Here is a 12,500-nt window from a genome sequence, read left to right on the forward strand (position 1 = left end):
AGGAAGAGGAGGAGGAGGAGGAAGATGAAACGAAAAGGTAAACAAATAGTTAAGGAAAGGGACAAGGTGGAGGAGGAGGAGGAGGAGGAGGAGGAGGAGGAGGAGGAAGAGGAGAAGGAAGGAGAGGAGAAGGAAGGAGAGGAGAAGGAATGGGAGAAGGAAGGAGAGGAGAAGGAAAGAGAGGAGAAAGAAGGAGAGTAAAAGGAAGAAGGGTAAAAGGAATGTTTTAAGGAGGAAGGTAAGGAGGAGCAAGGGAAGAAAGAGGAAAATGGAGGAAAAGGAGGAAGAGGATTAAGGCAAGTGATTGGGAAGTAGAGAGGAACGAGGAAAGGAGAAAGGGAAGGAAAACGAGGAGGAAAGAGGAATGTTAATTAAATCTAGAAAACGAGACAAACCCCAAAAATAAATTATGACCCTTAAGAAAGAACTTTAGAGTAAATTACGAGGAGGATTGGGTGATGGAGGGGACATGGAAGGGGAAAGGGAGAAGAGAGGGGAAGAGAAGGAAGGGGAAGAGAAGAAAGGGGAAGAGAAGGGAGGGGAAGAGAAGGGAGGGGAAGAGAAGAAAGGGGAAGAGAAGGGAGGGGAAGAGAAGGGAGGAGAAGAGGAAGGAAATGGAAAGGAAAGAGAAGGGAGGGGAAGCGAAGGGAGGGGAAATGGAGGGGAAAAAGGGAGAACAGGGGGGAAGAAAGGAGAGGAAATGGAAGGGAAAGAGAAGGGAGAGGAAGAGAAGAGAAGGGAAGGAAAGGGAAGAGAAGGAAAGGGGAGGGATGGAAAGAGAAGAGAGGGGAAGAGAGGGAAAGGGAAAAGAAGGGAAGGGAAGGGAAGGCAGGGAAGGAAAAGGAAGAGAGGGGAGGGGAAAGGAAAGGACGGGAAGGCTAGAGAAGGTAAGGGAGGGTAAAGGAGAGGAAAGGAAAGACAAGAGAATCCAGTAGAAGGTAAAGGGAGGGAATTCTAGTGGAAGAGGGAAATACAATGGGAGAGGAAGACTTGGGGAGAGGGGAGGGAAAGGAGAGGAGAATTAGGGGAAGGGAAGGGAGAAGAAAGGTGAAGGAAAGAGAAGGAAAAAGAGACGAAGTGTATAGGAGAAGATAAAGAACCAAATAAAACGAAAGAAAAAGGAAAATTACGAAAAACGAAAACAAACATTAAGAAAGCAACATGTCTGGTAGGGGGAAGGGAGGGAGGGAAGGAGGGAGAAGGGAGTGATAGAGGAGGGAAGAGGGAGGGAGTAGGGAAGAGGGAAGGAGGAGGGAAGAGGTAGGGAGGGAGGGAGGAAGGGAGGAAAGGAGGGAAGAGGGAGGGAGGGAGGAAGGAAAGGAGGGGGAAGGGGCGAGGAAGGAGGAGAGAGGGAGGGAAGGAGGGAGAGGAGAGGAGATGGAAGGAGGGAGGAGGGAGGGAAGGAGGAGGAGACGGGAGGGAGGGAGGAGGAGAGGGGAGGGAAGGAGGAGGAGACGGGAGGGAGGGAGGAGGAGGGAGGAGGAAGGAGGAAGAAGGAGGAGGAAGGAGGAGGAAGGAGGAGGAAGGAGGGAGAGAAGTAGGATGGATGGAAGAGAAAGAGGAAAAGGAGCATCTGGAGGTGGAGGAAAAGGAGTGGAGGAGGAGAAGGAAAAAGAGGAGGGAGAGGAAGAGAAAGAGGAAGAGTAGGATCAAGAGGTGGAGGAGGAGAAGGAAAAGGAGGAGGGAGAGGAAGAGAAAGAGGAAGAGGAGCATCAGGAGGCGAAGGAGGAAAAGAAGAGGTGGAGGAGGAGAAGGAAAAGGAGAAGAGGGAAGAGGAGGGAGAGGAGGAAAAAGAGAAAGGAGGAAAAAAAGAAAAAAGAAGAGGACGGGAGACGGAAAGGAGAAAGAAAAAGAAAAGGATTGGAGTAGAAAGAGGAGGAGGAGAAGAGGAGGAAGGGGAAGAGTAGGGGGACAAGGAAGAGGAGGAGGAGGCACACAAAGGAAGAACAAACAACAGCAGGCCTACTGGCCCTGACGAGGCTGTTTGTGTTGACTAAACTACATTACAGTTAAGGAAACAGGGCAACTAGGCGATAGAAGATGAACTAACACTACTGCTATCACTATCCTATCCAATTAATCCAATTGCGATTAAATGTCTGGTTGTCATATCTTATATTGCAAAGGACAATATTTTATTTGCGGATTAGATTCCAAGTATTTATCTAAGCGATTTTTAAATGTTGTTATCGTGTTACTTTCAAAGACAGCGTAAGGTAGCGAATTCCACACGTTAACAACCCGGTTAAAGAAGAAGTATTTACTTTCGTTCGTAGAGAATCTTTTGCCAATTACTTTGAAATCGTGGCGTCTTCTTGTATTTGATTGGTCTAATAAGAAGTAATCTTTGACATTAATGTTGTCAAAGCCTTTGAACATTTTAAAAATCTCAATCAAATCTCCTCGCATTCTTCTTTTTGAGAGGGAGAATAAGTTTAGATTTTTTAGTCTTTCTTCATACGGCAGATTTCTCAGCCTTGGTATCATTTTGGTCACTCTCCGTTGTACTCTTTCTAGTTTGTTAATATCTTTCTGGTAGTATGGGGACCAAAATTGTACACAGTATTCGAGATGGGGACGGACCAAGGAATTATAGAGGTTTAGCAATATTTTTTCTGATTTATTTTCGAAGACTCTTCCGATGAAGCCAACTAATTTGTTTGCTGTTTTAACAACTTCTGAGCAATGTTGACTTGGCTTCAAGTCATTTGATATTAAAACTCCTAGGTCTTTTTCTTTAGTTACTGAATCCAGTATTTCGCCATTCATTTGGTATTGGATGTGATCGTTGTTACCTCCAATGTGCATGACTTTACATTTGTTAACATTAAATTTCATTTGCCACTTGCTAGCCCATCTTGATAATTTATCTAGATCGGATTGTAGAGTTTCTTTCTCTTTGGTGGTTGTTACTTTACCGGCAATTTTTGTGTCATCAGCAAATTTTGATACTTTGCAGAGGAGGCCGTCATCTAGATCATTTATATATATTAAGAACAAGACGGGTCCCAAAACTGATCCTTGCGGTACGCCACTTTTAACGTCGAGCCAGCTAGATGATGCCCCGTTAATTACGACCCTCTGTTTTCGCTCTGAGAGCCAATCTTTGATCCAGTTGTGGATATTGCCAGAAATACTGTGCATTTTTAATTTGTCGAGCAATCGTTTGTGGGGGACTTTATCGAATGCCTTCTGAAAATCTAGATAGATTATATCAACAGATCTACATTCCTCGTATTTGTTAAAGACGTCATGAAAGAAGTCAAGGAGATTAGTTAGACATGAGCGTTTGCTACGGAAGCCATGTTGCGAATCTTTCATAATCTTATTTTCTTCTAAAAATTTTACTACACTGTCACGGATAATTGTCTCTAGCAGTTTGCACACAATCGAAGTCAGGCTAATCGGTCTGTAGTTGCCTGGTTGTGATTTGTCCCCTTTCTTGAATATTGGTGTTACGTTAGCACATTTCCAATCTGATGGGACTTTACCGAGTGCTAATGATCTGTTGAAGAGGATGCACAAGGGTTTACTGATTTGATTTTTGACTTCTCGCAGAATTCTAGGTGAAATTTTGTCAGGTCCCGGGGCTTTATTTATTTTGAGCTTATCAATCACTTGTACGACATCCCTTTCGGTAATTATGAGTTGATTTAAAACGTTTTGGGACATTTTATGTTCTGGTGGCTGATACACTGAGCAATCTTCGTCTGTGAAGACGGATGCAAGAAACTATTAAGGATTGAGGCCATTTCATTTTCATCATCCGTATGTTTTCCTTCATCGTCATTTAATGGTCCAATGCCGCAGATAAGCACTTTCTTCTTATTCGCATAACTATAGAATTCTTTAGGGTTCGATTTGCTTGCCTCAGCAATATACTCTTCAAGATCTTTCTTACTACGCTTTATCAGTGTTTTGGTTTCGCGGCGAATTCTGTCTAGTGTTAGTTTATCGTCTTGGCTTTTAGTTGATAAATACTTTTTGTACGCACTCTTTTTACTAGAGAGGTTGTTACTAATTTCCGTATTCCACCATTTTGGTTTACTTGTTGCCGGACGTCTCTCACGATAGGGAACACAGAGATTTACAGCATTATTTCCCACGCTTTATCATTATCAGTCTCGCTCGAAATTGTACTCCAGTCTAAGTTTTTTAGTAATGATCTGAGTCTATTGAAATTAGTTCCACGGAAGTCGGGTACTTTTTCTTTGCTGGTCTTAGATAAACTGGCTTCCATTTTAATTTTGAATGTGATGGTACGATGATCGCTAGTGCTGAGTATTGGGCCTACATTTACTCCGTTTACAAGATTTTCTGTTGTAGAGAATATTAGGTCAAGGATATTATCTCCTCGGGTAGGGCTGTTTACGCCTTGGTGGAAGCCACTTTCCAGTAAGTTACTATACAAGTCTCGTCCTGTATGCGAACTCAAATCTTCACCCCATCTCTTCACCGGTAAGTTAAAGTCTCCCATGATGACTGTCTCGCAGCGTTGGTCAGTTTCTACGATTAAATCGAATAATTTTTCGTCATTTACTAGTAGCTGACCCGGTGGTCTATAAACAAGTCCAATTGTTACTTTAGATTTACTGCAATTGGTTCTTATTTCAACAAACAATATATCAATATTTGTTTCTGTTTCCGTTTTTAACAGTGATGGTTGGAGGGAGTTATGGACATACAAGATTACTCCACCACCTATTCTATTTTCTCTTTCGCAGCTGAAAATTGTGTAGCCTGACAAACAGTATTCCGCTATAAAATCTCGACTTGACGTGTCCAACCATGTCTCTGTTACTCCTATCACGTGATAGTTACCTGTCGCTCCGAGAATCTCTAGATCTCCGAACTTGTTTCGTACGCTGCGAGCATTAACGTAACAGATTGATATCTGCCACTTTTCTGTTTTGCTCTATTACGGGGGTGTTGATGGGGGCTCCGCTGAGGAGTTGTTTCTTCTGATGTCGGTCAGGTTGTTGTTGAGCAGCCTACTTAACCTCGCTGCTCCGGCCACATTCAAGTAGAGACCGTCTTCCTCAAAAATATTTCTATCGAAGTAGAAGTTGTCCCAGAAATTGACAAAGTGTACTTTTTCTTTTTCACAGAGGGTTTTTACTCTATTGTTCGTACTGAATGCTTTGTTGTAGAATCTGTCTATGTCGAAATATTTTCCCCTTCCCTGGAATCTGGGAAGGATCCCTGAGATGACAAGGTTTTTTCTCGGGAACCTTTTCTTTATATTTCCTGATTGTACTCCGGTACTTTTCTATGAGTTCTTCCGATCGAGTTGATTCGACGTCATTCGTACCGGCGTGGATTATGAATACCGTATTTGCGTCCGCTTCTTTTGTGACATCGTGACAGGACTCGGCAATGTCATCGAGTCCGGCACCTCTATACATAGAACACCTTCTGCGCCCATTTGAAGAACGGCCACAGAACTCTTCGGATTGGTGCCTCACTATGGAGTCCCCTACTAAACGGGTTTCAAACTCGTCCTCCTTGGCTAGTTCTAAAACTTTAAATCTGTTGGAGGTGGTGGGTCCTGATGATATCTGTGCCCTCCGGCGGGGTTTGGCACCTCTCTTGACCATTTACTAGCCCCCATCCCGTGTAGCGGGTGGGGGGGGGGGGTTGGCTTCCTGCAGTGCAGGTTGGGGACTACCCTGTGAAGCAGGAATGTCATTTATAGGGACTGCATTTACACGCGAGTGTATCGGTGCCTGTGGTGCCGGTTGGGGGCTATCCTGTGAAGCAGGAACGTCATTTTGGGGGACCGCATTTTCACTCGAGTGTATCGGTGCCAGCAATTGTGGGACTGTCCCCACGTTCTCGGTCACGAGTGTTACAAGGGCCTCATATCTTGTCTTCATCATTTCGACAAGGGCCTCATATTTCGCCTTCAGGGAGTCACACTGTTCCTTCAGAGCCTTGATCTGTTGGGAGTCTTTGTCTTGACTATTTTTAAAGACACACGTGCGGCAAATAGAAGAGTTTTTGAAATACTGCTTTGCCACCCTGCTTCTGCAGCTTTCGTAGGTTCGTAAGGGAGAAGGCATTTTGACTGATTTAGACGTTTGCCTTAATATGCTTGAGAGAAAAAATTGTCTTAGATTTGTACTCACCACTTTTCGGATGCTCCTCTCTCTGGGCGATACATATATACCGATTTCCTTATCCGGATCAACTGCGGTAACTAATGCTAATACAGTCCCTAATAATGATTCCTAATAATAATAACTTACGTATACAGAGGAAGAGGAGGAGGAGGAAGAGGAGGAAGAATAAGTGGAGTAGGAGGACAGAAAGTATGCGGAAAAAGGAAAAAGGGAAGCGAGCATGTACATGGTTTGAAAAACACAACTCGGGAAGAGAATACAGGTGAATTACAGACTCCTATGGAGTAATGAGGAGGAGAAAGAGGAGAGGGATGAAGAAAGGAAGAAGAGGAGGCTGAGGAGAAAGAGTAAAAAGTGGAGGAGGAGGAGAAGAGGGGAAAGGAGGAAGGGGAAGGAGGACGAGAGGGAGAAAGAGGAAGAGGAGGAAGTTCAGGGAGAGATAGAGGGGGTGGAGGATAATATGGAGGACTAGGAGGAGGAGGAGGGGGAAGAGGGGGAGGGCGAGAGGAAGAGGAAGGAAGATAAGGAGGAGAAGAGGGGGCGGGGGAGAAGGAGGAGGAGGAGGAGGAGGAGGAGACGGAGGAAGAGGAAGACGAAGAAGTGTGGGAAACACAATATATGTATATAACGAGGTATAGATGAAAGAAATTGTAGCGAGTTGATCCGTAGCAGCTTCTTACTTCGCGGTGGTACCTGCTCAGGAAAGAACACATAAGACATCTTTCCACCATCGGCAATAAAACTAGATTTGACTAGGACTAGTTCAAGCTTCAAAATGACCATCTCATATCACAACTGCGTCAACTTTGTCACACTATATACTGCCCAAGGCATCAATCACTAAGACAACCAATCAACAGTATAAAAAAATGTCTGTACCCGGCCTCATGCTTGGCCCAAATGTCTCATGCGACCCTTCATTCTAGGGGTGGGGGGGCATAATCTGGGGGATGGGGGCTATAAGTCCCCCCAAGCTTCTGGGGTCGGGTTGTGACATGCCTTCTTGGTCCCCGTAAACGCCTCTGCGTCTTCAACTACAGTAATAACAGTAGTAGTAATAATGATTACCATATAATTACCATGCGGCTAGAGATCACGTGTCGTATACTACTCGTTCTTTGGCACACATGCTGACAAACGGCGCAGACGCATATATGCTGATATACTTACAGGCCAATGCATTACATATATGCATTTAGGCAAGCACGCTTGCACACATACGCACTGGGGAATACAATGAAATATATATATATATATATATATATATATATATGTATATATGCACAATGTATACAAGCGCATATTTGATTCTGTAAAAAAATCAGGCACATCTAACACTGTCATGCCGCACTGTTCACATGGATGGATAGGACACAAGGAGGATGGAGGACAATGATTGAAGTAGGACCTTTTCGAAAAAAGGTGGAGGGTCAGGGCACTTGAGACGTAGGGACGGTCTATGGAATGGAGCGAATGACGTGAAGAGGAGACTTCGACAAAGACATCGTGCATTGGGAGGACTAAATACCCATCAATGTTCCTACGAGTTTTTTATGGTCTGTTCGATCTCTTGCTTCGATTTAAGGTACACACACACACACACACACACACATACACACACACACACACACACACACACACACACACACACACACACACACACACACACACACACACATATATATATATATATATATATATATATATATATATGTATCGAACACCGTGTCCAGAATGTATTCTGTCAACAACGGCACCTAACCAAATTACTCTTTTACTTGTTTCAAATCAAATGAAAATTAAACATGTGACATTTCACTAAATAGCCGAGGATAGGGAGGATTGACTTGTTTCCACATAGAGGGGTAGCCTTTACTCGATCTACTAGTGCAAGTGCCTCGTGATATGTGCTACCTGTGTACATGTATAATAACACACACACACACACACACACACACACACACACACACACACACACACACACACACACCCTTCTCTAACCCCATACATCATTGTAAAACTCTGACAGACGCTCAGTCCGTCCCACGTGTCACCGGCCACACATGATTTGTCTCACTGAGCCTTTGTAGTGAAGGACTAAGGCCAAGATGCCACTGCTTGGCTCGGAGAAAGTCATCATCTTCCTCATGGGTATTGGGGCAGCCAGGGCAAGCAGCAATCACCATTTGCCTTAGGGATCCTGGTTACATAAAATGTATGTTGGTATCTCTGTTATGGTCATTTCATTAACAGATGAACAAAATTTGTAATACATATATGTGCAAGGAAAACCTTATATATATATATATATATATATTTGTATATATATATATATATATATATATATATATATGAGAGAGATATATATATATATATAATATATATATATATATATATATATATATATATATATATATGTTGATGATGGTCACAATGTACCAACATATATATATATATATATATATATATATATATATATATATACATATATATATATATATATATGAGTGTGTGCACAGAATTGTACACAAGTGCTAAAACGAATACTTCAAAATTACGAATAAACTGTAAAATCACATGAGCGTGGAAGCGTTTGGTTTGCGCATGCGTGGACATGCTTGCAATAAGCATGTGTCAGACAACCCACCCATAAACATGAAATGCACATAAGGGCCTCATCTGGACCTTCGAAAGAGTAAAAGGAAAAGGAAGACGAAGAGGAAGAGGAAGAAGAGGAAGAAGAGGAAAAAACAAGAAGGAAAAGGGGAAGAGGAAGAAGAGGAATATATGAAGAAAAGGAGGCCGATAATGGTGAAGATCATGAAAAAGAAGATCAGAAGAATCAGAAGAATCAGAAAAAAAATCAGATGAAGGATCAGAAGAATTAGAATCAGCTTCAGAAAAATCAGAAGAATCAAAAGAATCAGAAGAATCAGGAGAAGAAAAAGAAGAAAAAGAAGGATCAGATGAATGAGAAGAATCAGAAGAATCAGAAGAAGAATCGGAAGAAGAATCAGAAGGAGAATCAGAAGAATCAGACAAATTGGAAGAAGAATCAGAAGAAGAATCAGAAGAATCAGAAGATAATAATAATGATAATAACAATAACAATAATAATGATAATAACAAAAAACAATAATAATAATAATAATAATAATAATAATAATAATAATAAGAAGAATAAGAAGAAGAATAATAAGAATAAGAAGAAGAAGAAGAAGAAGAAGAAGAAGAAGAAGAAGAAGAAGAAGAAGAAGAAGAAGAAGAAAAAGAAGAAGAAAAAGAAGAAAAAAGAAGAAGAAGAATAAGACGAAGAAAACGAAGACGAAGAAGAAGAAAAAAATCAGAAGAATCAGAAGAAGAATCAGAATAAGAATCAGAAGTATCAGAAGAAAAAAAATCAGAAGAAGAATCAGAAGAAGAATCAGAATAAGAATCAGAAGTATCAGAAGAAGAAGAAAGAAGAAGAAGAATCAGAAGAATCAGGAGAAGAATAATCAGAATCAGAATCAGAAGAAGAATCAAAATCAGAAGAAAAAAAAAATCAGAATCAGAAGAATCAGAATCAGAAGAATCAGAATCAGAAGAATTAGAATCAGAATCAGAATCAGAAGAATCAGAATCAGAAGAATCAGAATCAGAAGAAGAATCAGAAGAAGAAGAATCAGAAGAAGAGGGATTAGAAGAAGAGGAAGAAGAAGAAGAAGAGGAAGAAGAGGAAGAGAAGGCATATAGTGACGGCATGTCATCAAAATAGCTCCGAGATTACGAAAATCTCTTCTTCTCGAACCTGAAGAAGGAAGTCAAAACGGGAGAACGTCCTGGCGAAGTGTCTGGAGGAGTTGTGTGTATTGAATGGATAGAGGAGGAACGCCTTTGTTACTGCCTGAAGGGCCTTCAGGCATATAAAGTGTTTGGGGATGGGCAGAAACTTCATTCCCAACGTTGTCTCCAGCCGAAATCGTAGACTCTTTTCGTGGTACGTATGTATGCATATATGTATGTCCTGGTATTTATATGTATGTATGCGCTGGTACGTATATGTATATATGTATGCATGCCTGTATGTATGCATGTATGCATGTATGTGAAGTTCCAGAGAGATTAGGAACAGTAGTTACTCTTGGGAAACAACTCGTAAGGTTTCGCCTTCAACGACACTGCAACGTATGAGCCTTCTCGGTCTAAGTGCATGCAACAGGAGCGATGCAGGAGCCACAGTTCCGTGACAAAAGGGCTTAAGTCTCGTCTGAGTGCGTGTGTGCGTGTGCGCGTCTGTGACGGCATCCAGGGACGTTCCGATGAAAAAGAAATCTAGATATTTTGATTTCATAATGATGCTATTGGTGATAGTTATGTGTACCATATATATATATATATATATATATATATATATATATATATATATATATATATATATATATATATATATATATATACATATATTATATATATATATAATACAAATAGATGTACATTTATATGTACACATATATATACATGCATACATATACATATACATTTATACATATGTAAACGTACGTATACATGTTTGTATACGTATACACACATACATATGTATATGTACATGCATATGTTTATGTATATATATGTGTATGTTTATGCACATATTGCGTGCCTTATATGCATTTCTACATGTATTCGAATGCAAATGTATGCGCATGTGTGTCTTTGTATATGTGTATACGTGTGCGTGTATATTTATACATGTACATACACAAATCTTGACATGTAGTAGTACTGATACTGATTGGACAAATCCATAAGAAGGAGGTGTAAGTGTACAGAGGAACATCTGCAGCTGTGTCAAGGAGCAGGTGGCCCAGCAGCAAGACACATGCTTCTCAGTCACGGGATATCTGTGGGCGAGCTGCTGCTAGAAGGTCCTGGTATGACAGAACCCTCCCGAAGAAGAGGCGAGAGGCGAAGGATCCCGGCAGGGATTTTCGAAACGACTCAAAACTAATCTCGCCTTTATATCATGAGTACCTATGGTCGAGAATTATGTGCGAATTCATTTAGGGTGGACGGACTACATATCAAAAGGGATTTGGGAGGAGGGGGAGGGGAGGGGGAGGGGGAGGGGAGGGAAGGGAAGGGGAGGGGAGGGGGAGGGGAGGGGAAAGGAGTCCTGTATTTTGGGGATTGGATGTGGAGATTGGGATGTCGTGTGTGGAGAGGGGAGGGAGGGAGGAGGGAGGGGAGGGGGAGGGAGGGGGAGGGAGGGGGAGGGAGGGGGGAGGGAGACGTTTATGGTTGATGCTGGGGGAGAACGAGGCCAAAAATGAGCAATCAGCGGTGGGGGGAGGGGGGAGCTCTACTCGTTCATATTAAATATTCTAAATTCACGCAAATCATATTGGTAATAATAATAATAATAATCAGAAGTGTCCAAAGCTTTGTCTTGTCATGATTGAAATAAGCTTCGGTTAAAAAAAAGAAAATAATTCCTCCCCCCGCTGATATAAGTAAAAATATAATTATTTTTTGGAGATGCAAGGCCTCGTAGTAAATATTCAAAAAAATCGTGAAGAATAATGATAATAGGAGTAGTAGTAGTAGTAATCAACAGTCATGTACTGATTAAGGCAAGAGAGTGAATATTCCAACCTTTTTCTCAGATTCATCATCTCCAGAGTTGAGGGTAATTTTGATGACCTGCAAAGAGAATGAGCATGTAACCTAGCATCTTTCCAGAGACCCAAAATCCAGATCTCGGTCCTGGAACCAACACAGCAAGAGCGCATCACAACACAAGCAGGTACACAGCAATTCGGGGGACCAAAGTACACAGCGAAAGAAACAACACTGACACAGATTATGAGAGTAACAGAAGATCTTGTGTACAACATCAACATACATGGCCATTTTTTTTTTAATGATACTGTACAGAGTGGTTTTTAAGGAATTTTACTGTAACAGTTAATATGACAGCTGGCAAGCATTAAAGAACATTTACAATACACAACAAAGCCATACACATTTAGGGGCTATGGTCACACACATTGAGATACGTAATTGACTCTTACAAGATCTATGTGCAAAATTTAGACTTTTTGAAGAATTACTTGTGCAACATAGCAATGGGAAATACATATGTTTGTTAATACATTAGACACTAAGATAAATGTGTATAGCAAGACAAGGTGTTAATATGCACATATGTGAACATGTGTTTGTGTATGTGGTCACATAAAACACATGCTATTTTTTCATGTTTGTGTTTCTGTATGTAGGCTTCTGGGTTAACTAGGTGGTGTCTTACAACTATCGCACATAATTTTGTATCCCCCAAATAAATAAGAAAATTCTGATAGAAAGAAAACAGAAAGGAAGAATGAAAAAATATAGAAAGGA

The 12,500-nt window shown here is 41.3% G+C and overlaps 1 protein-coding gene across 1 annotated transcript in view; it reads right to left on the reverse strand.

The window, feature by feature from the left end:
• Positions 1 to 12,500, reverse strand: part of LOC143027138 (uncharacterized) — a 426,550-nt gene that overhangs the window by 207,196 nt on the left and 206,854 nt on the right. Inside the window, exon 2 of the mRNA XM_076188192.1 lies at positions 11,754 to 11,801. Within this exon, the coding sequence (XP_076044307.1) occupies positions 11,754 to 11,801 (48 nt within the window). The remainder of the gene's footprint in view (positions 1 to 11,753; positions 11,802 to 12,500) is intronic.

The sequence above is a fragment of the Oratosquilla oratoria genome, chromosome 7 (assembly GCF_046742065.1).
Source record: "Oratosquilla oratoria isolate Oo_2021 chromosome 7, ASM4674206v1, whole genome shotgun sequence".
Lineage (NCBI taxonomy): Eukaryota > Metazoa > Arthropoda > Malacostraca > Stomatopoda > Squillidae > Oratosquilla > Oratosquilla oratoria.